Below are 26,648 nucleotides of genomic sequence, written 5' to 3'. Positions count from 1 at the left end.
AAGTGCTACTGCAATGAAATGCAGTGTCATCAAATTATGACAGCTAGGGGCTTTGTATTTAGTAACCCCTAATAATTTGTTCCTAGATGTGTTCAGTGCACATGCTGGCTCTGCTATCCCCACATAGGTGGCTGGATGTTTTACATCTACAACTTCAGGCAACCCTCTAACATGTGATACTGATAAGATGCAGTGCCCTTCATGGGTCTAGGTAGCCCTTACGGGTTAATACCAAGATGCTGTGGTAAGAACTGGGGCTGAGACTCAAAATTTACACAAATGGGTGTGTGTGTGTATGCACACACACACTATATACATGGGTTTAAGGTATTTTATTTCCTCTATCAAAAATATTACATTTAAATAATGGGTCCCATATGGTGGGATTTTGGGCAGAATGGGGGAGAGTTTTATAGCAGTTGACCATTTTTTTTTAATTTTTTTAATGTTTATTTATTTTTGACAGAGAGAGAGAGACAGGGCATGAGTGGCGGAGGGGCAGAGAGAGAGGAAGACACAGAATCTGAAACAGGCTCCAGGCTCTGAGCTGTCAGCTCAGAGCCCGATGCGGGGCTCGAACTCACAGACTGCAAGATCATGACCTGAGCCAAAGTCAGACGCTCAACCCACTGAGCCACCCAGGCGCCCCAGCAGTTGACCATTCTTAATCCCCCTTAAATTCACTTTATCCCAAAAGTCTATTATCTACTTTGTTCAATCTAGCCACAAGCATAGGGCCTGATGGTAACATTGCTGTCTTTCTAGATGAGGTTGAATTTAAGAGCTTCAGGTGTGTTTGCCTCAGCTGAGACTTTATAGAAATGCTTCCAGTTTAACAAAATTTTATGTACATTCTTCCAAACACTTTTAATTTTAGTCATTATGTTGAGACAAATATGATCCACATTTTCCCTTTCATCTAATAAAATGTCAGGTGATCTTTCCAATAAAAAGGGGGTCTCTTAAGGGCTAAAACACAGGGATTTGATTTTTCAAAATTAAACACACTATGATTTAAAAAGTCCAGGATTGTTTCAGAATGTGAAGTTAACAAACACAAGATGAACTTGTAATCTAGAAAAATATATCCCTCTTCCCTTTAATTCTATTTTTATTACTACTATTTTATAAGAAAACAATAGAAATGTACAGAGCAAAATGGACTCTCTTGCTTTTAAAATCTCCCCCCCCCCCGCCCTTTTGTTTAGTTGGTACTTTGGAACAGTATAAAGTACCATTTCTCAGGGAGTTCCACGGAACACAAGTCCCACAAAAGTTACCTCACTAAAAATCTTCATCATCAGTTAAATGTAGAAATTACTCAGTAGTATATCCTGTCTGGAGATTTACAATGTATGTTACCATCTGGAGGCTCTGAGAGAATAGAAGTTAGTAAAAGAACGATGTAGTTAGACATGGACTTTGGACTCAGACAACTTGGGTACAAGCTCCAAGTCTGCTACTTACTGATTGTGTGACCTTGAGCAAGTGCCTTCACCTCTTTATATGTCAGTTTTCCCATCTCTAAGATGGCCATCAAAATAGTACCAACCTTACAGAGTTGTTGGAAGACTTCACTAATAGCTTCGATAATGTACTTAGCAGAGTGCTTGGCACATAGAAAGCTCTCAAATTTTTGATAATTATTTATTGTATTGTCATTATTAGAGATGGCTTGGGGTCTACACCTTAGCTACTCATAAACATTCAGGTATCTGCTGTGATTTCCATCTTGACCTTATCATTCAGAGGTGATAAATTTGCACAGATAATGGATCTCCCAACAAGCCAGCTTTCACATCTGGAATCTGCTCCAAACGTGATCTACAATTTGAAGTCTAATGAAGCCAATCTCACAAACTGCAGAGAGGAGTTTATCTACACCAGTTTAGCTATCTAACTTAACAAGTTTATCTTCCTTGTCATTCTGTCCTTTCAATCCTTTCCTTTTTATTTTATTTACTATTATTATTATTATTTTTACTTACTTCTTGTTATGCTTTTCAGCTGCAGTACTGCTTTGGCTGATTTCGTGTTCCCCTCCCTCCTTCTATCCAGCATTATACTGAACTGATTTCAGGCAACTTGGCTATGCTTTGTTAACCCAGCAATTTAACAAATAGTTACTGACCACCTAAGTGGTCCTTGAATTTAGGTATCGCTTTGAACATGCAAGCCCAGGATATGACTCCGGTAAAGGCAGAGTCTGAATGTTTTCCTAACATGAGGTGGAGGGGGGGGGGGGGACCGAAAAGAAAACAGCTTCTTTGGCAAACTACCTGATTAAAGAGCTGAAATTCAAGAAGCCCTCTGGTGAGGAGAGAGAGACTGTGAGCACAACAGGAAGAAGCCATAGACCCAGTAGCAAAGGTTGAGTTTTCCTATCGTAAGCACACTTCTTTTTCCATACGCCCTCTCTCTGAAAGCTGCTGACAGAGCTTTGGCAAAGACTCATCCTCCCGCTCCCTGATAAGCTAAGCCCTACTTTATATTTAACTCACTCCTGAGCAGGAGGGGTGGGGTGGGGATGCCTCGTTTATAAGGGGAGCTGTGACAGTCTTCTTCCTCCAGCTCAGCCTGTCTTCTGGAGCCCTTATCCCACCCCCTGGTTTCCGCCTTCATCCTTCAGTGGCCGGTGGGGAACGTGAGGGGAGAGGAAAGACGCAAGGCTGTCAGAGAGGGGTGTGGGAAAAAGGAACACAGGCTGCCAAGCCAGGGAATTCCTAACAATTTAAAAAGGAAGTCAGCTGACGTTAGTTAGTTAAATTTAACATCCTTTTATGTGCAATATTTGACTTTGGAAACAAAAATGAACTTTGCGGAGGAAGAGGCCTCCAAGAGATACTGCATTAAAACGAAACATGTGGCTATTATCTGTGCGGTGGTGGTGGGGGTAGGATTAATAGTAGGACTTTCCGTGGGCTTGACCAGGTCGAATCACTCCACCGGGGACGCTGGGCAGGGCACAGCTCCGGCTCCTTCCCACTCTCCTTCCACCGAGAGCCCGCCACAGGACCAGGGGGTCTGCCCTGACAGCGAAGATGAAAGTGGAGACTGGAAAAACTTCAGGCTGCCGGACTTCATCAATCCAGTGCACTACGACCTGCAGGTGAAGCCCCTGCTGGAGGAGGACACGTACACAGGCAGCGTGACCATCTCCATCAAAGTGAGCGCGCCCACCCGGCACCTGTGGCTGCACCTGCGGGAGACCAGGCTCACCCAGCTCCCGCAGCTGAGGAGGCCCTCGGGGGAGCAGGTGCAAGTCAGGCGGTGCTTCGAGTACAAAAAGCAGGAGTACGTGGTGGTGGAGGCGGGAGAGGAGCTTGCCCCCAGCAGTGGCCAGGATGTCTACCTCCTGACCATGGAGTTCGCCGGCTGGCTGAACGGCTCGCTCGTGGGGTTTTACAGAACGACTTACGTGGAGAACGGACAGATCAAGTAAATATTAACTTTTGCTTCCTTTAGCCTCGGCTCGCCTATTTGTTTTTCATTTCTTTTCCTTTCCTTTTCACTTTCCACTTTTTAATTGTTTTGTTGGTCTGATTGTTTTCTAAACTTGGTTTCAATTCTGCCTGTTCGCCTGGGAGACAAAAACCCATGCCCTGCTGTATTTTCAAAGGCTGTCCTAAAACTTGAAAGTATTGAGTGAGCTGCATGGAGTTCAAAAAAATCAGTGTAACTCTTTTATTTCATCGGGAGAAATCATAATGTACTGCATCCTGTCAGAATGCAGAAACTATCTACAGAAACTACCTCAGATTTTTAAAACACACGTGTTTGGCAAATTTCACTGCCATTAGTCTTGGGCTGTAGGACAGTGATTTTAAACTGAACTTTAAAAAATATATTACACTAAATTCAAGTGAAAGTCAGTAAATGTCAATTATAATCTTGAGTATTTTTTTTGGAGAAAAGATGTTGAAAGAGTATGTAGAATCCGTGGAATTGTCTCTGTGTCTGTATCTAGGAAGGAAGGCAGGATTATGTCTTTGTTTTATAATGGCCAGAACCATGTTTCACTGATAAATTTTTAATAAACACTCACTGAGTCCACCCATTAGTGGCAGCACATGGATAAATCTTTGGGCTTATTGTCCATCATGCAGTATGCAATGGTAATGCTCCATAAACGATATATTGCAATATAAAAGCTATATTAAGTAATTAAAGACATAAAAATATATTAAGTAATTAATATACGTATTTGTACATTTCCGTGTTTAGCAAAGATGGTTACTTGCCTTGACAATCAATCAGATGCTATTACCAGAACTATGTTAAAGGCATAAACTCTCTCAATGAATTAAAAAAACCCTTCACTCTGTGGGTGTGGCCCTTGCATCAGGAAGGAAAGCTGTACCGAGGTATCACTGAACTTGAAACTGCTTTGACCTTGCTTACATGGATTCTTGACAAGATTGGCGAGATAGGGGGGCTCAGGTTCTCAGGGAGGATTGGGAGCCCAAGGTTGTCTGCTTTTATCAGTAGTAGTTGACGCTATCACATTACACAGGATGCCGCCAGTTCTTCACTGCATACATGGTTTGGGAACAGTTCTGGCACGTACTCAGGAGCCTTAGTTAGGCTAAATGGACCCCTTTTTGGTTTATCTTGCTTTGAAATATTTCAAGCGTATGAGGAAAGTCCATACATTTTTTTATTCCAGCCTCTACATAACATTTTGACAACGCAGGCCTATAGGGGTTCTCATCCACAGTGTCCATATAAGGACGCAGGAGTGAGTTCATTGGGAGCAGCACCTTTCTTTCATATTATAGAGCAAGCTGCATGATATTTGATGCACATGCAATTTAAAATACCATCATAGCAGTACGCTTTTTAAGTATACAGTCCAGTGGTATTTTCTGCCTCTTCTGCCTTATTGTAAAATTAAACTCCAGGACTGAGTACTGGCTGTTGCATATTATCATTGGGATATTATCGTTGCCACCACAACGCAAACTCAACACGAGTGTGCTCAGTAGCAACCAAAATTTCCTGATTTCTGCATATACAACCAGGACTTGAACTTGAATGTCACAGAGAGGAACCAACTGTCTGGGCTGCTTTCCCTCAGATTCAGAGGCAAGAGGAGAGTTGGAGAAGAAGGTAGAGTCAGTTTAGAGCTCCCTGGCATTAATACCCACCTGTCATCTTGCTGGGGACAGAGCTATAGTGAGGCTTAGGAGAAGAAAGTTTGAGAAACTTAAAAGTCACTTTTTCCTACTTTCTGGTCTGTTCCTTGTGATCGGAAGAAACTACTTTTAAAAGGGTCAGAACCTTTGGAATGTTTTTCTGTGCATACCGCTAATACCCGCCACCCTCTCACTGTGTTGTGTAGCATTTCCAGTTGTTCTGTTCCAAACAGAGTTGCCTTCTACTCTCGTCTCCAAAGTGTATACTGTTTTCTTCTCTCTAAGGGTCAGCATTTCCTTCTTGGTGTTTGAGCTACTCTTACACAGCATTTCCCAGCTTGCTGTTCCACAGAGTTCTAGTTGAACAGGATATTAACAGATATTTCCAGAACAAAATCAGGGGAGGGATTCTGTGGCCAAATTAGTTTGGGCAATAATACTAAATACAAAAAAAAAATGTGTTTCCTTTTTTTTTTTTTTAATGATGGAACTTCTGAGAGACTTTTATATAATAACATACATTATGAATCTCTAGAGACTGCCATGAATCTCTGGAGTATGCAGTTTCCCAACTGTGTGAGGCTGTGAAATCTTCTGTGGGTCCCTGAGAGCTGTCCCTCTCTTGTTCACTGTCTAGCACACTGTGAGTACTTCGATATTAATGAATATAAAGAAGCATTTTTATGTAGGCTCTCACATGACTATTGTCCTCTGGCACATGCTGGGACATGCTACGTAGCCAGAGCCCTTTTCCCGTTATGTAGTCCAACGTCTACCAGTAACCTCTCTGTCTTCCCACTCAGTCAGGACGGACATTTTTTCTGGGTTCCTTTTCTCCCCATCTCCTCAAAAGGAAGAGGAATTGGTAAAAGAAATTTTTTTAACTTAGGACTGCAGTCTTCATATTTCAAGGACTGAGAATCATTGGAATTAGCAGGAATTAGAATTTACAAGAGGGACAGATGGAGGCTAGTTTGGGTTTTCTGGGTATTTACGGCATTGCTAGGATTGAAGCTGAATTCTGATATAATGGTGGGATGTCAAAAGGCAGAGGCAAGCAAGAACATAAAAGCAGATAAAGGAAAGGCACAAGTGAGAAAAGCAGAGTGAGGAAAAGAAATTAGCTTGTAGGAGAGGTTTAGATGAAGAGGTGAGCTGGACATAACTCTGGAAATTTCATTGCGGGGTGTGGGAAAGAAAGGCTAGCTAATGGCAGGCATGTAGGAAAAATTAACTAGCAGCTATTTAGGTGGATGGTGAGGGAAAGAGTTAAGTCCCTGTGGGGGCACATGGGAGATCTTGCAGTGATCCAGGAGAGAGAAGATGGGGATCAGGTAGAACAGTGACTTCAGCACAGACAGAAGAGGACACAGTGGAGAAAATCGTTTGGAGGTGACATGGTCAGGCTTTGAAGACTGCTTGACTGTGAGAAAGAGGTGAGTTAGTTATGTGTACAATATGCCACAGATGTCTGATCTGATAGCTCACACCTTTAACTGATACTGGAAATAGAATGGTAGAACCTGGTTTGGGGGGGAAGGTCATGACTTTGTTGTCAGATGCCTATCAGACATCTAGGAAGACATGTCCAATAGGCATTTGGATACATAAGTCTGAAGCACAAGGTTAGGGCTTATGAGAAAGATTAGGAATTAATGTGAAAACATGGCAAAACAGAAACCAGTGAGGGGTGCCTGTGTGGCTCAGTCAGTTGAGTGTCTGACTTCGGCTCAGGTCATGATCTTATGGTTCATGAGTTCGAGCCCCGCGTCAGGCTCTGTGCTGACAGCTCAGAACCTGGAGACTGCTTCAAATTCTGTGTCTCCCTCTCTCTCTGCCTCTCCCCTGCTCGTGCTCTGTCTCTATCTTTCAAAAGTGAGTAAACATTAAAAAAAGAAAGAAAGAAACCAGTGAGATGGTTCTAGTTAAGTGTGTGTGTGTGTGTGTGTGTGTGTGTGTGTGTGTGTGTATGATATATTTGCGCATGCATGGAGATGTGTACTCATTTGTAGGTTTAGTCTTGAAGTTTTAGTTGTAGGTCAGTTTGTTCCTTATATTCTTAGACTGATATGTTGAGCTATCAGTATACCTATTATCAATAAACAATATATCTATTTTTGGTCTTGTTGCCTGTTGCAGGAGACATGGTAATTTCCTTTATTTTGGAAGCAAGGAAACAAATTTTACTTGACCTTGAATGTCTTCTACATAGAAAAAAAGCAACTGGAAAATACATTTAAATAATTAACTGGTGCGGTGTCTGGGGTGGCTCAGTTGGTTAAGTATCTGACTTAGGCTCAGGTCATGATCTCACGGTTCACGAGTTCGAGCCCTGCACCGGTGTTTGCTCTGACGGCTCAGAGCCTGGAGCCTGCTTCAAATTCTGTGTCTCTGTCTCTCTCTCTCTCTGCCTCTCCCTCACTTGTGTGCTCGCTCTCTCTCTCCCTCTCTCTCTCTCTCAAAACTAAATAAATAAATAAAAAAGAAAGCAAAGCTAAACCATGATACATTTAAAAAATACTGGTTCGTTCAAACCACCATGAAAATATGTTGGAGTCTGAATAATCTAGATGGATTGTCTTGCACTAATCAGCTCCCCTATTTAATTCTGCAGTCCCTTCCTTAGTCTGCCCAGCCTCTTAGCAATTGTGGCTGCCTCGTCTCCATCAGAAGGCCTTTGTTGAAGTTTTTCACACAGATCTTGCCATTTATTTTGCTGGTTTAAGTTACTAAATTGCTGAACATAGCCTGAGAGTCTTCATTGGAGATGCCAGATGATATATGAGGTAATCAAGTAAAATTTTTTTTAAGTAGATTCAGAGTGAACTGGTCTGTGACTTGCATCTCACCTCCTCTTCCTCCAGCTTTCTCTAAAGTCACCTTGATCTGATGTACTCTGAGAAGTCAGAGGGATTTCTTCCCTTTTGTGAATTAATAAGCTACACAGAATTGTATTTTTAATGTGCTGGTCTAGTAAGTGACTTATTAACATGACATAGAGAGAGGCCCCTACGGAAAAATGGTTTAGCTCAGCACATTTGCCTGGCATTATAATTATTCAGGACATGCTCACGAGTCACTCCTGAACACATCGTGCTCTTAGCCAGGCTTTCCCCATTAATTTGCAGCACAACACAACTGATTCTAAAAAGAAGAGGTTTTAATCACCGAGTAAAACCTCCCCCAAGAAGGTATGACCTAAAATTGTTTTGCATCTTCTATACTTTGTTTAAAATTTGCATATATTTAGAAAACTTCAGTAACGTTGGATGACATTTAGCAGATATAAATAGGGGCTTTTGAGTTCTATAGGAGTTCATGAGAAAAAATAACAAGTTACCATTGAAAAATATTGTTATGTTGCCTACAGTATTTATATACCGAGTACTTTTGTTCCAGGACAGATACTCTTGTTTAATGAATGAATTTTGAAGTCTGTTCATTGTGGAAAGTGCATTAACATACAGCATAGTCTTCTAGAGTTAAAGGAAATAGGGTGAGGTGTATCCTAATCCCATTATGTAAATATGAAGGGAATTTCAAATATATTACTACACGTGATCTATCCCTTATTACCCCCACATAACCCTGTGATGGGGACAGATGTGCCCAGGCTTTATAGATCAGGTTACCAGGCTTTATAGATCAGGACACTAAGAATCAGTATGTTTTGTGACTGGCACAAGATCGCACTTTAAAGGGCTGAAGTAGGATTGGAATCTAGGAATTTTTACTCTTAGAAGAGGGGTTTCCCCATGAAGTCATGGGGAATAAGCCAGAAAACAATACGCATTTTGTAGCCCTTCTGCTTGTTGAGTGTCACTTTACCTTACATCAGTGTAAGTACAGGTCACTATAATTGAGCCACACTCGGTGTGATTAACGTTCACTGATAGGGCCACCAAGATAGACCAAACACAGCACCCAGTGACACCATCAACACCGTTCTGTTCCATTTCCAAAGGCAAGTCTGAGATACCCTAATTTAGGGAAGGATTTTTTGCATACAATCAAGCACAGCCTCTTTTAAAGAGAGAAGGTGAGGAACAACTGAAAGTTCTCTTTGTGGGTGCTTGGGGTGGGGGTGGGGGGTGTATGTGCTCTTGCCCAGAGCAGAAACTGAAACAGAGCATTTAAAAATCTACCAATGGCTATTGCTTAGGACAGTGGAATCCCACTCCCTCCTCCCTCCTCACCCTGCCCCTGTACCCTCTCCCCTTCTTTCTTTCTCTCTCTCTCTCTCTCCCCCCCCCCCCCACCCCATCCCCCCCCCCCCAACCCAATCCTATTCCCAAATTAGTTAATTGGCTTATTTCTGAGGTGTGACTAAACTGAAACATTCTTGCAGAGAGTGATTTTTCTTTTTCTTGTGCCTCTGGAAGAAATCAGAAGCCCGAAGAATTCAGAAGAAAAGGCAGCTGACTAAACATGGGGCTGGGGCTTGGTGGAGCGGATTATAAAACCTTAGTACCCTGGGAAAGTGTGCAGGTTTCTTTATATCCTGATGTGTTTGTAATTCTCTACTATCTGAACTGTATTAGAAACTTCAATTGACTAAGCTATTATCATCACAAAACTAATCAGGAATTACCTCTGTTGAAGAAGAATACATTCTTGAAGCTTTTTAGGATAACTATTATTTTGAACGAATTTCAAGCTTATAGAAAAATTACAAGAATAGTACAAAGATCTCCTAGAAACATTTTACTGAGATTCACCAATGTTAACATTTTGTCCTATCCCTCCTCCCACTCATGCCCCCCCTTCCCGTTAGAGAATTTTGATACATTATTTCCCTTTACATTTTAACATTCAGTATATATTTCTTAAGGGACATTCTGTAACATAACTACAGTGCAGTTATCAAAATCAGAAAATTTAACATTGATATAATATGATTAGCCAATCCACAGTCATAATCAAACTTCATCAATTAACCCAAAATGTCCTTCTGAGCTATTTTTCTCAGTCCTGTATCCAGTCTGGATGCATGCGTTACATTTAATGTTATGCCTTGTTAGATTCCTTCAAACTGGAACAGTCCCTTAGCCTCTCTTTGTCTTTCATAACCTTGATATTTTTGGAGAGTACAGTTATTTTGAGAATGTCCCCCAGTTTTAGTTTATCTGACTTTCCTCATGATTTAAAAATGCAGGTTTAGCTTTTTTTTTTTTTTTTGGGTCAGGCATTTCACAAAAGTGGTGCTGTGTCCCTCTCAGGAAATCCTATCAGGAGACCGATTCCATTGGTTTGACCATTATTAGTGATGCTGTCATTGATCACTTGCTTAAGGTGGTACCTAATACTTCCTCCACTGTAAAGTTACAATTTATCTCTTTGTAAGTAAATTCCAGAGATTCTTTGAAACCATTCAGATACACCTTTCCTCATCAAACTGTCACCCATATGTTTTGGCATCCACTGACAATTTTCTAAGGCCATCATTCCTCCTAAAATCACTAATAGGCAATCTATGTGTGGAAAAAAACACAACTTTCCCTTCTCCTCACCACCCATAAATATCTATATCTGTATCTATATCAGAGTAAGGATTCATGGATTCTTATTTTAGTCGATGGGTTATAATTTCATTATTAATTTTGACATTCTAATTCTCCCAGATTCGACCATGGTAGTCCACTCAAGTGGGCCCCTGTGTCCTTTTGACTCGTTCCCATGGTTCTTTGAGAACTTCCTTACTTTTGGGCAAAGCAAAGATGTTCCAGGATCATCTTGGACTCTTGCTGACTCATCACTGGAATTGGCCATTTCTCTAAGGAGTCCTGGTTCCTTTTAGTGGGGAGTGGTATTTAGAACTCATCATCTGGGAACTAGCTTTGCTCATTTGCTCCAAGCTTGTCAGTGCTGCTACTCCCGCTCAGCAGAGAGAACTCAGTTTGTATTTTTATATCCACCTACCTATATCTACACACAAAAATCATTGAATTTACACCAAACCTGCAATTATAATTTAATATGGAGAGACATTCTAGTCTTTCCCCTTTCCAAATTTATAACTCTCTTCCCCAACAGTGAGAAACCTGCTTTCCATTATCCTCTTTTATTTATTTATTTATTTATTTATTTATTTATTTATTTTCATTTGCTCAAGCCATTAGAACACAGAATGTTGTTTCTGAATTGCTAACACATACTACTAGAAAACACAAACTTACTTACTGGAACTTAGTATTCATTTAGAATTATTTTTAGGGAAAATGTTCATATGTTAAACACACAAATCTAATGGACACAGTTCAATGAATTTTGACAAATGCACACATCTTTGTTACCCATATCTCTAATAAGATAGAAATTTTTTTCAGTCATCCAAGAAAGTTCCCTCCCTCAGGCAACAGTCTCCCAAAAGACAGCCACTTTTCTGGTTTTACTTTTTACAGATTAGTTTTCTTGGCTGAGTTTTTTTTTTTTAATGTTTTTATTTATTTTTGAGACAGAGAGAGACAGAGCATGAATGGGGGAGGGTCAGAGAGAGGGAGACACAGAATCTGAAACAGGCTTCAGGCTCTGAGCTGTCAGCACAGAGCCTGACACGGGGCTTGAACTCACGGACCGCGAGATCATGACCTGAGCCGAAGTCAGCCGCCTAACTGACTGAGCCACCCAGGCGCCCCTTGGCTGAGTTTTTAACAGGAAATTATTATATCTAGAGAGGTTTTTTTTTAAGAAATTAAAAAAATATTTTCATTTCTTACACGTGGATGTTGACCTATGGCATATTATCTTTTGGATAAATTAATGTATATAATACATCCTTAAACCAAAATGAATGCAGACTCTTACCATGGCCTCTGCTGACTAGTCAAACTTCTTTGGCCCCAGTCCCTCTAGTTCAGCGGACACCTTTCAGCCACACTGGACACCATTCAGGTCCTCAACCACATGAAATTCTTTTCCACTCTAGAGCCTGTGCACTTTTCTGTTCTCTCTGCTAGGATACAATTTTCTTATGCTTCCCCTGTCTGGCTTTTTCTCATCATTCAGACCTCAGGAAACCATTACCTACTCCAAGAGATTGTCCCTGACTATTTTACCTAACGGTGCCCACAACTTTTCCTAGGTTTTTCTGTCACTTCCCCTGTTTTATTTTCCGTATACCTCTTATCACTCTCCTATGTGCTTATTTAGTCTTTGTTGTTCCCTCAGCACCTAGAATAATGCCTGGCAAATGTGTTTGTGTGTGTACGGCAGGGAGAGGGATGGGGTGGGTGGGTAAGGAGCGTGGACGGAAAGGGTTCGATAAATATTGGATGAATGAATGATCTAATACTTTAGCTTTGTATTCTTTATGATATGCCTGAAGGACAAAATATTTTCCTTAGCCAAATTATTAACAAATATGTCAACATTTCTGTACTCCCCCTTTCTTTTATGCTTTTTACTTTGCTTACTCTTCTAAAGAGCAAGTGTGCAATATTTTACTGTGATATAACTACCTTTAAAAAGTATATATTCATTGATTTTTTTGAGCAGTTACTCAGAAAAAAATGTTATTTCCACTTTGAAATGATGGAAATATTAAACATTAACATTTTAATTTACAAAGGCATTTGCCTAGTTAGAGCCATAAAAAATGCTCTTTTCAAAAGTGGGTTTTCCTGCTTTTCAAAATGCTCTTTTTTCAAAAGCAGGTTTTCCACCTGGTCAAAGGTTATTTCACCTGGGAGATTACTCAGAGCACTGCCTTTGCATAGAAATGAAATTGGAGTCTGTCCCTGGTGCAACATAAATAAGAAAGAATGTGCCATTAGGGACAGGAGCTGGGGACTCTGGAAGATACTCCTCTGCTCTGTGACAGGACACAGCTGTTCACTCTCAGAAGGACAATTAGAAACAACTCCTTGAGTTTGGCTTTGTTGTTTACCTACTTGTTGCTTGATGGCTTTTGAGTGGAAAAAGTGACAGTTCATAATTGGATTTATTTTTGCTTATCTACAGTTCACAGATTTTTAGTTATGGCACCAAAATATCAAACTATTCATATAAAATATCTAAATCTGGAAACTTCCAGATTTTCATTTATTTGTTGACCTAAAAATTCCAAGAAAGGCTTTGACAACTATTTGATAGTTTTCTAGATAGAAGGTCATTTTAAGACCTGCAATATAATTACATAGTAGTTATAAATACACGCAGCTGTAATTACATAATTGACTTTTTCTATAGGAATAGAAACACAGGGACTGTGAGAAGAGGTGACATGTATTTTGTTTGTGTGTTTGTTCTAAGGAGCATAGCAGCCACTGATCATGAACCAACAGATGCCAGGAAATCCTTCCCTTGTTTTGATGAGCCCAACAAAAAGGCAACCTATACGATATCCATCATCCACCCCAAAGAATATAAGGCAATTTCAAATATGCCAGTGGAGGTAAGTCCTTTAAAAAATTTTTTGTTTCTGCAGATCGTCTGTTTAAAATAGCAGGTAAATTATCTTATTTACTATGAGAGAACCCAATGAATTCTAAAATTAAATGTGCCCTCATAGTTCATTAGAGGCTTGAAAATTCATTTTGACAACCTCTTTTCTTGGAGTCCTAGAAGTCTTTAACCTGACATATCCTAGTCTAGTCAAAAAGCCATGGTTGGGTTCCAAGCAAGAGTGAATACAGTTGACCCTCATCGGCTGGGCTCTGCTTAACTGAAACAACCCCCTAGTCATGACAGACTAATGGCAGACTCATGGAATTAGAGACTTAAAAATATTCTTGGGCCCAGTGCCTATTCTTGATTTTCAGATAAATAGAAGTCCAGTGTTTAAGATTGACCTACTGCAGAAAACCATCACTTAAATATTGGAGTAAAGAAGCCAACTCCAAGGAAACTCATGCCCAAAGATTTTCTAGTGAACAAATAGTGATCATGAAATGTTAAAAAAAAAAAAAAAAAAAAAAAAAAGTAGGCTCCAGTAAGTTCTGTCTGTGTAATTACTGGCATAAGACTTTTTCCTCCATTACTGCCCCTCAACCACAGAAAGAGTAATGTAGCTAACTAAAGTTGGGGATTATTGTACCTTATACATAGAATAAATGCACATATATTGACATGTAAAAGGGTAAGTCTCATCCTTATATATAATTGTCCTCTAACTGATACCAGAAAAAAACCCTGCTTAAATTATATCTGCCATTGTTCTGATCCACTGTCTGAAATGTCATCATTGAAATTCATCCCTCTTAATGACCAGTATTCCTCAGAAAAGCAAGAACAAAGTAAAACCAACAAAAGCTTTAAGAGGGTTCAAAAGCAAATTGTCAGCTATCCATGCCTTGCAATGTGAATTAGTTGATCAATTTGTTTTATTCTGGTGTCAGGCACCTGAGCAGTTGAGCTTTGACTGGAGAAAAAAGAGAAAAGTATAAACTAAAAGAGTCTGGCACACTGACCCAAAAGGCTGGGCCAGGGTAAAAGATCCTTTCAATGTTTGGTCGGGATGGGAAGGGCAGGTGGGAGAAGAAAGGATGCAAACCTTACCAACTTCTGCTCAAGACCTCTCAGAGGACCTTTTCATTTTGCAGAATATATTCTTCACCTCTTACTAGTTCCAGACAATAGTCCTGGAAGAAGAAGGATATTGGGTCATTAGGAGTTCTCACTAGTAGTGGTTACTAGAGTAACTTTGCTGACGTTCAGATACTTGTCTACAAGCCCTTGCACACACATGCTTGCTTGTCAATGAGGCATCGATTCTAGTCCAACCTTCCTCACTTAATCCCCTTTGAAAGCTTCCCACTGCAGTGACTTACTGTGTGACTACAAGGCACATGGAAATATTTAAACAGTGGGTAGCATGAATTGGGCAAGTATATGTGGATGGAATATTAGGCCTGGTGATTGGGGAAGAGGAAGGCAAAGCTGGCATGGGCAGAAAACCAGACAGATGGAGTCAGTAGTGGCATCAGTAATGAAATTCTTCTGTCCGTGATAATCAAGACAGTGACTTTAGTGATGATACCTTGGGTCTTTGATGTAGGCATCCGAGATGGAAAAGAGAACCCAACATCCTGCTATGCCTGGTACAGCAATTGCCCTCCCTGAACAAACATTTGCTTAGTTCTTCCTTTGTGTGAGGCATTGGGCACTAACCTTTTCTTCATTGACAGATCTGCTATCCCCTCAAATATCATGGTTGGGATTGTATATTTAATGTAGAAAGACAAACGAATTCCTATATCCTAGTCAAAGTTGTGTTTTCCCTGAGAAACCTCGTACAGTGTATAGTTCAATCACTCTTTCACAGGTCTAAAAATTAAGTGCCATTTCCGTTAGTCTTTTTCAATATCACCATTCATGGGTAAGAGGAAGTTTTACCCCTAAGCTTTGACAAAGGACTTCTGACTAAAACTCCAGGTTTGGAGGAATCATTTGTTTGTCTTGTCTGTGACTGATCTTGTCTGTGACTGATAAATAAAAGATTATCTTTTGTTTTCAATAGAAAGAAGAGTCAGTGGACGATAAATGGAATAGAACAACTTTCAAGAAGTCCGTCCCTATGAGCACCTACCTGGTGTGCTTTGCTGTACATCAATTTGACCGCGTTGACAGAATATCTAAAAGGGGAGTACCTGTGAGTCCCATTATATATTTTTTATTTTTTTAAGTTTATTTATTTCAAGAGAGAGAGAGAGAGAGAGAGAGAGAGAGAGAGAGAGCGAGCAGAGGAAGGGCAGAGAGAAAGGGAGAGAGAGAGAATCCCAAGCAGGCTCCACAGCATCAGCACAGAGCCCGATGCGAAACTTACCTGACTGAGCCACCCAGGTGCCCCGAGTCCCATTATATTTTTAAAAATTTCCTACCTAGGGATTTGTGATTAATTTTCTATTTTTTTAATGTTTCCCTCCCACTTAACAGACTAGGAAAGCCCATTCGTCATCAGGGTCTATGAGCTTGATGATAGATGCACTGAAAATATTGAAAATCATAAGCTGAAAGGACACATGTGAAAAATAAACACGACAGACATAGGAATGAATAGTTCTGAATTCTTTCAAAGGGAAAATTCACTATAAATCTAAAGCTAGCTCCCAAGTATATCAGCACAAGTATATTAAAATATTTGAGCATGCCCAGTTTAGTGAAGTGGTTAGTATATGTGTTTGGGTGGGGTCCTGAATGGAGGCCAGAGAGGAAGGAGGAAACCATACGAAGATGAATATCCTTCAAAGTTTATGATGCCATTCCTATATGCAATTCAAAATAAGATAACAACAAAGTGTCAAAAAGCATATTTTTACAGTGTAAGAGATAAATAAGCTTTTAGAAATCAAGATGATTAATTCAATAATTTTCTTTTGAAAACACAAATACTTTTACCTAATTATTCTTCTCATTCTGAAGGCTCCCATTTTGCTCATGCCCTAAACACTTGCTTAATCTGATTTTCTTTCCGTTAGTCCACCTCTGTGCTATCTATTTTGTGTATATATATATATATATATATATATATATATATATATATATACACACACACACACACACACACACACACATATATATATATTTGCAATATAACTTTATAAGGAAAAAAACCATCACTCCTATTTTACAGATGAGAGAGTCGAAACTTAATATGTTTAAGTAATTTGCTCAAGATCACCCAACTGGCAAGTGGTGGATACTGTATGCTGCTAAACCTTCTGAAATATGATATTCTGAAAATATCTTTACCTCTTCACCAATCACTGGAGGGAAGGGATGAATTCCTCCATTTCCTGTGACACTATCTCCTAAGGAAATTTACCTTAATGTTGGTATAGTAGGAGTCGAGGGTGGTTTCCAGCATGCTGCCTTTACTGTAACCAAATAATAGCAAATGAGGGAATGTCCTAACACCTTTTCAAAGGGGTTGTATATCAGGATGAATTTTGTCATCCCTTACCACACGTGTTGCTTTGATGTGACCTTCAGTCATGGTAAAGAGCACTGCCAGGGGCTAATAGATAATAGTAGGGGTAAGAAAGAAATGCTGCTAGAAAGAGGAAATTGTTTTTTCTATATTGTGCTGAATGTCCTTGCTGGCACTCCTCCTGCTTAACATAGAGGTGAAAGCAGTAGTTCAGCTTGGTTTTTCTTACAGACTCCTCACAGTCATAGAATTTTTATCTGCAGGTGCTTTCTTCATCACCTGCAATTCAGTTGCATGAATGTTTTTCATCATGTGCAGGTGTGTTCTACACCAATTTTTTTAAAAACCTAATGATTGCTTTTTGGGCAAGTTTTTTATTTTGGGTGGAAATGACAAGGCGAAGCAGAAGGCTTAAACAATTCTCTAGTGATGATGTAATTGCATAAAAAGAAAATGTAGGGGCACCTGGGTGGCTCAGTTGGGTAAGCGTCTGACTTCGGCTCAGGTCATGAACTCATGGTTCATGAACTCCAGCTGTATGCTGTCAGCACAGAGCCTGCTTCAGATCCTCTGTCCCCCTCTCTCTGCCCCTCCCCCACTCATGCTCTCCCTCAAAAATAAATAAGCATTTAAAAAAATAATAATAATAAAAGAAAAAGAAAAAGAAAATGCAGTCAACTCATCAGCAACCGACAGCATACTTGGAGTTATTTCCTATAGTGACGGTGAGTTTGCATTTCCAATGCACCTGGTCCTCTGACCAAGGATATTTATTTGTAAGGTGTGATAGTGGCTGGATGAGTCATCAGAGCCCATACCAGTTAGTTAGCTGAGCTCTAATGGTGGATTTTGTATGAAGGTTTTAGATGACATAATGGAAAATACAATTTGGCAGAAGATCCCAATGGTATCTTTGAGTGGTAAATATTTCTTAAATATCAAAGCTGACTGCATACTATTCCGTTGTAAATTTGGTTAAGTTTTCACCATTTGGGTGGGAAATGAGTATTGTCATAATATATTGCTTTCTGATGATCTATTTGGTAAAAGGGAAACAGAATGCTATAATCTCTTTGGACACTTCCCAGAGACTCTGGGTTGGGAGAATTCAGTGAAAGTGAAACATGGAGCTAAACAAAGTAGGGGCCCTTCCCTTCCACCCCATCTACAGAAGACAGGCAACCAGATTTTTCCCTCCTGCAAAACCTGGTAGGGCTGTTTTCTACAAAAGGTAGACAGAACCCTTACTAGAGAACTTGCAAGGCATCTAGTATGAATGCCAATTTATGGTAAATTCTGCCTCATTGACATTTGAGAGGTTCCCTGCCTGGCTTTTCCTACCCACTCACTCTAAATTGCAATCTAACAGTTAACACTCAAGCACAGGTACCCCAGTACAATCTCCCATTCTAGAAAAAATTAAGGGGAAACCGACCTACTTAAATATACTTAAATGTGACATCAATGGAAATGCAAACCAGCCTCAGTACTACATTCTTAGAGCTGAACAGACAACTTAAGATAGACAGGCGTCTGAGGAAAACAAACAACATAAAAGAAAATCCAAGGCAAATAAACAAAAAAACACTCTGGGGGCCAATAGTAATGATTGGGGAAACTAAAGAGAATTCCCAAAAAAGCCATAAAAAATTGAACTTTCTCACCTGTACAACCTTTAATTATTACTCTCAGATTCAAGAAGATGTGATCATCATAAAATAGAAAGCTATGAGAAAACAATCAGAAATCAGTAGTTCAAGTTTAAAATAAAACATGATTTCCAAAGCATAATCTGGCTCTGATCCCCAGTAACCCGTTACTAATTACCAATAAGCTTATGGCTTCAGTCCTGCCATCTGCTTTGTATTTTTATCAAGTTCATGGAGATATTTATGTTGTTTAAAGTCCTGATATGTCTTGTGGGTTTTCCATTTTTCCATTGCATCTATCATTTCAGTATGTGGGGGTACATCAAATTTTTAATTTACTGTGCCATCTCGACCCAAAGTCCCTATACTTCTATTTCAGTTTTTAAAAAGTGGAACTAGGTAGCTTTTGTGTAATGCAATACTTTTAGTAGAAACTTCATGAATTAAAAGATACTTTGCTTCTGATAGTATTATTTTGGTACATTAATCACTTGCTATTCATAATCAGATTATATTGTGCAATCAACAGTCAGTACTACCCTGATTAAACCCTTGGGTATGTTCACCATTCTGGCAAAAGTTCCTTTATATCAATAAACGTAGAATCCAGACCTATGTTCTTCTGAATTGTTTACAAGCAGATATTATTTACACAGCAGGTATTAGTAGTTGAACCGTTCGTTATGCTTAAAATGTCCTTGCTGCTCATGAGAAAAAATTGGAATAGAGGATTCATCCCCCAAAAAAAAAACTGTTAAGAAGAAAGGTAACTGAGTTTGGAAGGTAGCTCAAAAGACTTTTAACTTTGTATATTTCCTTTATTGAATATTATTTGCAATGCATTTTGATTCAGTCCTGAAAAATAAAATTTAGCAATAATTGAGGCTAGCCTTTGATGGAAAGACTCTTTACAACTCTGTTGGTAAGAAATCTCCTGAGGACTTTTTCAGGTTTAGTTGATTGTTTCAGGGTTTTAAAGTCAGTAAAATCTTTAAGTAATATCTTCAGGTATTTATCCAAAGAAAATGAAAATACTAACTTGAACAGATATATGCACCCCTGTGTTCATTGCTGCATTATTTTTAAAATTTAATTTAATTATTATATTTTATTTATTTTTATTTTAAATTTTATTTAAATCCAAGTTAATTAAGATATAGTGTAATAATGGTTTCAGTTATGTATAACACCTAGTGCTCATCCCAACAAAAGTCTTCCTTAGTACCCATTCAGCCCATTCCCCCCACCCACCTCCCCTCCAGCAACCCTCAGTTTGTTCTCTGTATTTAAGGGTTTCTTATGGTTTGTCTCCTTCCCTATGTTCATATGTTTTATTTCTTAAATTCCACATATGAGTGAAATCAAATAGTATTTGTCCTTCTCTGACTTTTTTTGCTTAGCATAATACATTCTAGTTCCATCTGCATTGTTGTAAATGGCAAGATTTCATTCTTTTTGATGGCTGTGTAATATTCCACATCTTTATCCATTTATCAGTTGATGGACATTTGGGCTCCTTCCATAATTTAGCTATTATTGATAGTGCTTCTGTAAGCATTGGGGTGCATGTGACCCTTCAAATCAGCACATCTGTATCCTTTGGAAAAATACCTAGTAGTATGATTGCTGGGTTGTGGGGTAGTTCTATTTTGAATTTTTTGAGGAATCTCCATACCGTTTTCCAGAGTGATTGTACCAGTTTGCATTCTCACCAACAGTGCAAAGTGTTCCCCTTTCTTTGCATCCTTGCCAACATCTGTTGTTTCCTGAGTTGTTAATTTTAGCTATTCTGACAGGTGTGAGGTGGTATCTCATTGTGGTTTTGATTTGTATTTCCCTGATGATGAGGGATGTTGAACATCTTTTCATGTGTCTGTTAGCCACCTGGAGGCCTTCTTTGGAAAAATGTTTATTCATGTCTTCTTCCCATTTCTTCACTGGATTATTTGTTTTTTGGAGGGTGTAGAGTTTGATAAGTCCTTTATAGATTTTTGGATACTAACCCTTTATCTGATATGTCATTTGCAAATATCTTCTCCCATTCTGTAGGCTGCCTTTTAGTCTTGTTGATTCTTCCCTTCGCTGTGCAGAAGCTTTTTATCTTGATGAAGTTCAATAGTTCACTTTTGCTTTTGTTTCCCTTGCCTCCAGAGACATGTGTAGTAAGAAGTTGCTATGGCCAGGGTCAAAGAGGTTGTTACCTGTTTTCTCCTCCAGGATTTTGATGGTTTCCTGTCTTACATTTAGGTCTTTCATCCATTTTGAGTTTATTTTTGTGTATTGTGTAAGAAAGTGGTCCAGGTTCATTGTTCTGCATGTTGCTGTCCAGTTTTCCCAACACCACTTGCTGAAGAGACTGTCTTTTTTCCATTGCATTGTAGCATTATTTACAATAGCCAAGATATGTGAACAACTTAAGTGTCTGTTGATGGACAAGTGTATAAATACACACACACACACGCACACACACACTCAGAAATATTATTCAGCCATTAAAGAAGTCTTGCCACGTGTTACAACATAGGTGGATCTCAAGGGCATTATGCTAAGTGAAGTAAGTCAGAGAAAGACAAATACTGTATGATTTCACTTACATGTGGAAGCTAAAAAACAAAAATAAAAACAAACCAAGAAAACAGGCTTGTAGTTACAGAGAATATATTGGTTGTTGCCAGAGGAGGGGGTGGGAGGTACATATAATGGGTGAAGGGGGTCACAAGGTACAAACTTCCAGTTACAAAATAAATAATTTATGGGGGATGAAAAAATAAATGAAATCACTGGATTCTACTCTAGAAAAACAATTAGTACAAAATGTAGAGATTATATGACTTTTGAATTAACTCCCAAACTATCAATAAAATGTACTTCTATTGTTTATATAGGAGTCAAATTTTGGGAAGCAATATCCTTGATAAACATGTCATTAACCTCTTAGGTTAGTTCAAAGTCTTCTGTTGGGCTGTATTGCATTCCATTTTCAAATCCACAACAACGTGGATTATGAATATATTTTTAAGTTATAGGTTTAATACCCATACATTATAGAAAATGTGGCTGGAAGAAAGCAAGTAGAAAAAAGGAAAATTAGGGGCGCCTGGGTGGCTCAGTCAGTTGAGTGTCCGTGTTCAGTTCAGGTCATGATCTCACAGTTTGTGAGTTCAAGCCCCGCATCAAGCTCTGTGCTGACAGCTCAGAGCCTGGAGCCTGCTTCGGATTCTGTGTTTCCCACTCTCTCTGCCCCTCCCATGCTCATGCTTTGTCTCTGTCTCTCAATAACAAATAAATGTTAAAAAAAAAAAGGAAAAAGGAAAATTACCTATATTACCATATATAAAAATCATTCTAAGTTAATAGTTTTGTGATGCCATCTGAAGTACATTTGACCTATGACCTCAATAACTTTGCTAGACTTTTTAGCTTGGCACTAGTCTTCCAGGAACCAAATTCAGGACAAATTAAATGGTAAGAGTGATCCTGTTCCTGAGAAACAGTAAGTTCTAATTAGGACTTGGGTTTCTTTGGGCTTTTGACCTCTGTCTTTTGTAAAGAGGGATGTGCAAAAAAGGAGCAGTTACTTTGCTAGAGATTAATTCAACTGTAGTCAAATTCCTTGGCTTTCATGATCAGACGGAGGAAGTTGAGGGGGACTACTCACTAAGAGAGGCTGGTATTGTCCATTTAATTAGTTTTATACTATAACCATATTAATTTGATTGACTCAGTGGAAGAGGTTGTATTGTGCCTGCTTCCAAAATGTTATAGGATGATTCCTGAATAGAATTATACCTTTGAATGAATCCTTCCTACTGCCTGTGTCTTCTTACTTGCTTCTGGTTTGGTCCATTTGTCTGGACTGGAAAGATTGAGGGCAGGGAATATGTATATTATGGGGCTTTTAAAAATAAACTTTATATTTTAGAGCAGTTTTTGGTTTTATGCCATGGATTTTAATTTATGCATTCTCCTACATGGAAATAGTCTTCTTAGAAATAAGTTTTATTGTTTTCATACTCCTATATTTTTAAACTTCTTATTTTGAAATAATTTTAGATGTACAGGTGTTGCAAAGATACAAAAGAATTCCCATGTAACATTTACCCAGCTTTCTCCAAAGTTAACATCTTACAAAACCATTTATCATACATTCATCAAAACTAAGATATTAGCATTTGTACAAAACTATTAACTAGACTACAGACTTTATTTTAATTTTACCAGTTTTTCCACTAATGTGTTTTTTCTGTTCCAGGATCCAATAGATTATACTACATCATATTTAGTCATGATGTCTCCTTAATTTTGTCTAGTCTATGACATTTTCTCCATCTTTCCTTGTTTTTAATAATCTGGATATTATTGAAGAGGACTGGTCAGATATTTTGTACAATATCCCTCAATATCCCTGAAGTTTTCTCATGATTAGAGTGGGGTTTTGGATTTGGAGGGAAAATACCTCAGAGAAAAGGTACACTTCTCATTAGATCATATCAAGGGACACATGCTATCAACACAACTTATTGTTGGTGATGCTAACTTTGGTCATTTGGTTCAGGTGGTATCTGCCAGGTTTCCCTAGTATAAATTACTATTTTTCTTTTCCATATTCTATCTGTTACAAGTGATCACTAAGTATAGCCCATTCCCAAGAGGAAAGGGATTAAAGTCCACTTCCTGGAGGGAGGACTATCAAAGAATTTATGGATATATATTATAGCCACCTCAGCAATTAATAAGTATACGCAAGGAGAGATAATTAAAGGTTATGTACATATCCTATTTCTCCTTAAAACTTTGACCACTCATTGTCGTATTCGCCAGTGGATCTTACCTGTAGCAGTTCTCCTTCTAATGACAATTTTCTGCCTCAGAGCTGTTTTTGACATAGGTTTATTTTATTATTTTAAAAAGACATGTTTGCTGTGGCTTTGTAAAGTTTTCAGAATGAGTTTAATTTCAATAACATTTTTATGAGTTTTTTAAAAAGATGCCTTCCTTTATTGGAAGGGCTATTCGAAATTAATGGCTCTTAATCTTCCCCCAAAGCATGTATTCAATCCAGGAAGCCATAGAAGATTGCTAATGATTCATATTCTTTATTTAAATTTACAAAAAGATAAACATAATTTAAAATATAAAATTCTATGAGGTAAGTTAAACTTCTTTAATGTTTGGTTTTTGTTTTAAGAAAATTCTGCAGCAGTTGTAATCATCAGGCACCAAACAACTTAAATTTTGACTCAAATGAACTGGCACAAGTAACTCTCTTGTAGTTTTTTGAGGGAAAGCTGTCTGGATCTTCCTCTGTTCTCGTTCCAGTCCATTGTTACAGCATAAGTTCTATGGTTTGCTTTTTTTCTTGGCCTTCTGCTTTTTTTCTAAAAAGCTTTTTTCTTGCTTGCTTGGTTGCTTTCTATGTCTGTCTGTCTGTCTGTCTGACTGTCTATTTAGAGAGTATGAGCAGGGGAAGGGCAGAGAGAGAGAGGGAGGGAGAGAAAGAATCCCAAGTAGGTTCTGTGCTGTCAGTACAGAGCCTGATGCCAGGCTCGATCTCCCAGGGAGATGGTGACCTGAGCTAAAATCAAGAGTCAGACGCTTAACCTTAACCACCTGAGCCACCCAGCAGTCCCTAAAAGCCTTTCTAATGAGACTTTTGCAAGTCAAAAGCTTTTGGCTTTCAAGTTTATTGTGTGGGCATGAAACGCCTATTTTGGAAGTGAAAAACTCCACTTTTTCCCCCTTGTATTCTCTTAATGTTCTAGTGGTAATGTGGATATCGCTCACCTATAAGGAAGTGCAGACAAAGAAAATCACAGAGGTTAATAATTCAGTACATTACCTGAAATGATACTAGTCTTCTCGATGGGATGCATAAAACTCTCATGTGTCAAACACTGCTTCAAATACTAGCTTATTTTATGTTCACAACCACACAAGATAGGTGCTGTTATTCCTATTTTGCACCTAGGGAAAGTCAGGTTTCATTCTTAGGGTAGAGAAAAGAGGCAGTATGATACAGTAAAGACCAAACTTTGGGCTGAATCCTAGTCAGTTTCGCCCTAGTCTTCATTGGTCTCATGTACACACGAGGAAGTTTCTTTTTAAAACCCTTCAAACTGTAAAGTCTGATGTAGAGGTCTACAATTCTTCTCTAAAACCATGTGGCTAGTTGCATGTTAAAATTCAGCAATTTTCTGATTTGTGAAGGTCAAATGGTACAAATACTGCATAGTTTTGAATAACTACAGCAGGATCTGGGGCAGCACCTTACAGTCAAAGAGAAATACTAATTTCTGCAGCACTGTTTTTGTGGTGAGAAAAATAAAGATTAGAAAAAACTATCATTTGTTCAGGTCAGATGAGTCTGCAAAATTAGTTTGCTCTGAACACATAAAAAGCTTTATATTTTCAGAACTCTTTGGATTTTATCATTGTGAAAACTGGAGTAGTGAAACTTGTCAGTGATGCAAAATATTCTATTACTGCTAACAGTCTCAGATTCACAGAATTGATGCATAGAGTGACACACTGCATGGAAAGTGCTTCTTCCATTACCTGGAAATTTTAAAGTACTCCGTGGGACTAATGATTAATCATAATGATGACACATAAAGGAAATGGCAGCAACCAATCAGGTTCCTAATTCTCATGGACGTAAATTCCTCCTCTCAAATTCCTGGAGATCCTTGAATGAAAGGGACAATATTAAGAACTCTGCAAGACTTCTTTACAGGCAGTTCCCATATGATCAGAGAAAAGTAACAACAACAACGATAACTCAGATGTATCACTCTTCCCAAAAGAATAATCAGCTGAATATATGCATTAGAAGGCACGGACTTTAAATCGGACACTAGCTCCATAGATTCAGTACTTTGAGATACGACCCATGGTATCCAACGTTGGTATACCTTGGTCATTTAATTTACTTGGGGAACTTGCTGCCTCTGCAAACTAAATATATGCATACAAATTAGGTTCTTAGAGCCTTACAAACTTTGTATTTATATATAAGGTTGTAAAGCTTATATATAAACTTGATATTTGACCTTTAATAGAGTCCTTGAATAATAAAAGATATATGACTCAGAAGGCAAGAAGAAAGAATATGCACGCATCTCTTCTTTCTCATTCCAAGCTGTTTCAATATTGCCAGTCATATACTTAAAAAAATCATCACAGTAAAGCAAACACATAAACAAGAAAGATGGCAATTATTTCAAAGTGATGACAATTCGGGGTAATTTCCTGAACTCTGTCATGGACAGATGGTGGCTGATGGTGGAGGAAGGCTAGCCACCTTTACTAAAGCCCACAGAAAGGAGCGGGAGATACAGATGGAGCATGAGTTGAAGACGAGGTCAGAGAGCAGGAAGGGCTGAGCAGAGGACGAGTGAAGGCAGCAGCAGAGGGAAGAACGCTTGAATCAGCAAATCTGAACATCACAGATGACCTGCTATGAAATGGATGCCACATGAAAGGATTTTGAAGCTTCAAATGGCACACCATGTTGGCAGTTGGCCGTCTTTAAGAATATGGTTTTTTTATATATAGCAGATAGGACACGCTTGTAGATAAACTTTGGCTGGTTATGTTACCAGATTAATGTCTGAATCTGTATATTCTGTGATTGCTTAGCTCAGTTGATCAGAGCAATGGTCATAAAATATGATGGATGACCCTTCAAAATAAGGGTCATGGATCCCATGTGATCTTCAGACTGGTTAGACTATGAAGACAGAACATAGCTCTGGGGGCTTGAGTTTCTCAGAAACAAAAGAAGAAAGGACTACTTTCATTGATTGAATCCACATTAATATCAATCTACCAACAGAAGTCTAGAGAGTGAGAAAAAACAGAATATGTTGTCTCAGAAGCATTGTGCTTAAAGGGAGTTGATCCACTAGCATGGGAAAGAAGATCTGGTACAAAGAGCACAGTCTTTCTCTTCCCCATTTTCCACCTGGGGTTCCCACTGTTATCTCTTCTTCCTCTTAA

The 26,648-nt window shown here is 38.8% G+C and overlaps 1 protein-coding gene across 1 annotated transcript in view; it reads left to right on the top strand.

Moving 5' to 3' along the window:
- The first annotated feature begins 2,662 nt into the window (after window positions 1-2,662).
- LOC122217947 (glutamyl aminopeptidase) overlaps window positions 2,663-26,648 on the top strand; it is an 82,762-nt gene continuing 58,776 nt past the window's right edge. The window contains exons 1-3 of the mRNA XM_042935678.1: window positions 2,663-3,438; window positions 13,386-13,527; window positions 15,592-15,723. Coding sequence (XP_042791612.1) covers window positions 2,810-3,438; window positions 13,386-13,527; window positions 15,592-15,723 — 903 coding nt within the window. The 5' untranslated portion in view covers window positions 2,663-2,809. The remainder of the gene's footprint in view (window positions 3,439-13,385; window positions 13,528-15,591; window positions 15,724-26,648) is intronic.

The sequence above is a fragment of the Panthera leo genome, chromosome B1, assembly GCF_018350215.1.
Source record: "Panthera leo isolate Ple1 chromosome B1, P.leo_Ple1_pat1.1, whole genome shotgun sequence".
In the NCBI taxonomy this organism is placed as follows: domain Eukaryota; kingdom Metazoa; phylum Chordata; class Mammalia; order Carnivora; family Felidae; genus Panthera; species Panthera leo.
This window is presented reverse-complemented; position numbering and strand designations above follow the sequence as displayed.